This window comes from Curcuma longa, unplaced genomic scaffold, assembly GCF_044706935.1.
Source record: "Curcuma longa cultivar G26 ecotype Majalengka, Jawa Barat unplaced genomic scaffold, ITB_CL_G26_1.1 contig_5998, whole genome shotgun sequence".
NCBI lineage: Eukaryota > Viridiplantae > Streptophyta > Magnoliopsida > Zingiberales > Zingiberaceae > Curcuma > Curcuma longa.
The window spans coordinates 1-4,195 of record NW_027434545.1 but is presented as its reverse complement, the minus strand read 5'-3'; the positions used below and the strand labels follow the sequence as shown (position 1 = coordinate 4,195).

Here is a 4,195-nt window from a genome sequence, read left to right as displayed (position 1 = left end):
TCAAATTTAATTAACTTTGATAATAATTTAGTATCATCTAGAATTTTAATGTAATTTTAGTAGCTTGTATAATATAGTTTACTAACACTTGATATAATTTTAATTATTTAATAGCATATGCAATATATTTTATAAAATAGTTCGATAATACTGTGAAATTATAAATACAAGTAATATTAGAATTTATCAAATTCTGCGTTTAATAGGTATGTGAGCTAGGATATAAATTCATAAATATTAACTAAAATTTGTTAAACAAGTTACCTATGTCATTAACTTAATTTCTTAGTTGTAATTAATTCCAATGATAACTTAGGGAATTTTACAACTTATATCGAAGAATCAAATTCAGTCTAAAATATAAAGTGGTCTTTTCATATTTTAATATATTTAAGAACTGAAAATTTTAAGAATGCAAAATTAAATGGATATCATAGTTGCTGAGGTCCGATATCATTTTTAGTGCCAGAGACTAGCTCTGACATTTCAAAGTCAGAGAGAATTGAATTCAAAATATTAATTCTTTAATTTATGCATTATAAAAGTTTTTGTTTTTTAAATTGTGAATTTAAAGAGGTAATATCTTTTCCGTCTTACTTTTTCTCCTTTTTAACAAAATTAATTAATTTTTTATATCTTGCTTAGACTAGAGGAAATAAAAAGAATTTTCATGATATTTACCTTAGTTTGGTTTGCTAAACTCTAGTGGTTAACCTTAATCTTCAATATTAAATTGAGGTTATTATTTGTAAACTTTTGAAAAAAATTGTTCTCATAATCTTATTTCCCAAAATTGTATATATATATATATATATATATATATATATATATATATATATATATATATATATATATATATATATATATATATATATATATATATATATTTTGCGTCTTAAAATATGTGATTAGGCGAATCAAAGTGCATGGAAGAATTTCATACGTATGGAACAGTAAATAGTATTATTTTATATTTTTATTTATTTTTTAAAAAATATTTGAAGATTAATTTAAACTAGTGTTAAGAGTTTTATTTCAGGCCAAAATAATTTACACGATATTAGATTCAATGCCAATTAGCAAAGAAGTTTAGGAATTAACGAATGCTCAAATGAAGACCATGGTTGATATAATTAGACAAACAAAAGGAACTTAAGAATAAAGGAAGCTATGAATTAGAGAAGGATGACGACAAAGATCGAGCTCACAATAACACCAGGAAAAAACTCAAGCACTTCAATTTAGGAGCTATAGCAAGATGTTTTAAGAAACTGTTACGGTCGTAAGGACACGGAGGCAGACCGGATCGAGAGAGACGCCCGAGCCGAGTCAACCATCCGGAACCTGTTCTTGACGGGATCCGGAAGCAGCCGACTAAGGCACTACGGCCCGAATCCGAATCCCAGGGTAACCACCCGAATGGGCCCCACCCAAGTCCAATAGGCTGACTTGTCAGTAGAAGATGTGGATAATCCCGCCGAGCCGACTCCCGGTCAGCTCGACTGATCAGTGTACCCGACTCGTCCCAAGGAATCGGGGCAGAATAATACCCTCTGTCACTGACCACTCCTTTTCTTGTACTATAGTCAGACATCTGACACCCCCTCACTGGGTATGGTAATGCGCCGCCCGACGTACGCCCCTGCCAGTGGTGTACAAGCATCATTAAAGACGCCACTCCTCACAGGTACAGAAGGTACTCTCAAGGTAAGCTTCACCTTGCCTTGTCCGTGGTACGAGTCTCCTCCTCAGTATATAAGGTGAGCCCCTCCACCGGGGCCAGGTATGCTCTCTCCCTTTTTGGTCATCTTCCTTCTATTACCTTCATCTCCGGACGCCTGACTTAAGCATCGGAGTGGTCGCGCCGGTCACACCGACCTTCCTTCTCACGGTGTCTGTGTTTGTAGGTCTCCGGTGATCTTTGGTGCCTCCATCCTTCTTCATTCCGGAGTGGTGCTGAGGATAGGCTGCACATCCAGAAGTGGTTCTTGACGGGAACAGAAACAATAATGTTCTCCACAATCATATATCTTGGAATTCATATGGAGAATTCCAAGATATTTGAACCTTTATTGCATTAGATGTCGATGGATGATTATACTTGATGCTCATTGTGTGACATAAACATCGAACTCAAAAATCACTGTGGTGCCAGTGACATTGACTACTCGGCTCAGGACGTAGCCCCTTGCTAGTCGAAATTGTCCAGTACCGCCGGTGATGCTTCGATCCGACAGGCCTCCAACCTGGTTCCTCCCTAAGACCATCAGCGAACTCCCGTTGTACTCTCCGGCGGTGAACACCAAGTTTATGATTGTAGTTAAACTATGACCGGTCAAATCTGTGTTAGCAGTGGACCCTTGTAGCCGACCGATGACTGGTGAGTTTGGGTCGAGCCCTGCAAGGATAATGTCATCAAACACCCCAAGGTTGCCGAAGCCCTCCATGGGGGATTCCGGGTGCAGGTTCACCGAAAATGCAACGGTCGGATTGGGGGAGCCAAAGAAGCGTTCTAGGGCATAGAAGTGCAGGTGGGTGGAGTGGTGCTGGGCGAAGGCGACGACAGCGAAAGAGAGGATGAGGAAGAGGAAAAAGGATGGAGATGAGACGGCCATTTTCATCATGCAAGTAAGGCATATGCATATCATATGAAGGAATAAATAAACCAATAAACTATACCAGATTATTGATGTTAGTTGAAAGGGCAGGCAGGGCCGCGTTTGGGAACCGCCATTTTCATCATGCAAACAAGGCATGAAGGAATAAATAAATCAATAAACTACCAGATTATTGATATTAGTTAGTAAAATCAAATGTGTTTAGAAAGTGAAATGATATTTCTAATGAGTACAATAATTAATTACTGAAATTAGTTAGCATGTGAAAGGCTTTATGAATATTTAAATTTTATTTTGAAAGTGAAGAAGAAAGGGCAGGGAGGGCAGCATTTAGGGACCGCCATCTTAGTTTACAATATAGGCAAAACACTTGAACCGCCATCTTAGTTTAAATTATATTTTGAAAGTGAAGAAGAAATGGCAGCGTTTAGGAACTGCCATCTTAGTTTGCAATATAGGCAGAACACTTGAACACCGTGCATGTAAAATTTATAACTCAAGCTTACTTTTCCTTCCCGTCGACTCTTGAAATATCTAGAAAGAATTTTATTTATTTATGACAGGATTTTCAGGTAATTTCGTCATTGTGCATGATGATCAATTAATTATTTGAGTGTTTTGTTGTTGGATGATGATGTTGGTCGCTCACAACTCCTGTCTTATGCCGACTCTATGCACCCTTCCTACGGATCCGAATTCAATAGAGCTTCCTTCTATCTGAACAACTTACTATTTCGAAACCAGCACATCAATACCCTTCAACGGGCATCAGTGTGGTCGACATGACCCTTATGATCGTCAATTAAACGGTGAGAATGAAAATGGAAGAAGATGAATAGTAAGAAGTAACCTCCCTTTCTACCATCCTCACTCTCATACTTATAGAGGTTGACTCCCAAGTCATAATGGGTTATTGAATCTTGGATCTTCGGATTTGTTAGGCTAGAAGGACCTCCCCTTTCTCCTCCCTTTTTACCATCCTTACTGTCATACTTATAGAGGTAAGCTCCTAAATCATAACAGGTTATTGAATCTTGGATCTATCGGGCTGGAAGGGGAGTAGGATTTGATGATATCAATAATCCCCTCTCAAAGTCGAATGAAGTCTGATTTAAGAAGTGTGAGGTTCTTGGGCCACCAAACAATATAGAAGTGATTTAAGAGGTTTAATTGAGGAGCTGAGTTGTCAAGGGGTCGTGGGAAGCTGATTGGGAAGAGAAGCTCGATCCCATAAAATCAGAGAGATAATAAGAATACTAGAACATCAATCTTACTCCGATCGAGGAGAGGAGATTGATCCTACGGAGTTGGGGGACAATAATAATATCATAATATTAAAGCATCAATCCTGTCCTGATCAGGGAGAGAAGCTCAATCTTGCGGAGTAGGAGAATAATAGGAATACTAGAACATCCATCCCACCTTGACTGAGAGAGAGAAATTTGATCCTATGAAGTGGGGATAATATGAATTCCAGAACAACATAACACCTATCCCGCCCGATCGGAGAGAGAAACTTAATTCCCCAGAGTTGGGAGACAATAGAAATTCCAGAGCAGCAAAACACCAATCCCATC

General features: G+C 38.1%; 1 protein-coding gene across 1 annotated transcript; it reads right to left on the bottom strand.

The window, feature by feature from the left end:
• Nucleotides 1–2,051: 2,051 nt before the first annotated feature.
• Nucleotides 2,052–2,624, bottom strand: LOC141819421 (dirigent protein 2-like). Its single transcript, XM_074706723.1, has one exon. It carries the CDS (start codon nucleotides 2,622–2,624, stop codon nucleotides 2,109–2,111), a length of 516 nt encoding a protein of 171 aa, XP_074562824.1. The 3' UTR covers nucleotides 2,052–2,108.
• Between the last annotated feature and the right edge of the window lie 1,571 nt (nucleotides 2,625–4,195).

Bases quoted from the DNA above. Each gene is read 5' to 3' on its own strand.
- LOC141819421 (XM_074706723.1), bottom strand. From the start codon at position 2,624: ATGATGAAAATGGCCGTCTCATCTCCATCCTTTTTCCTCTTCCTCATC.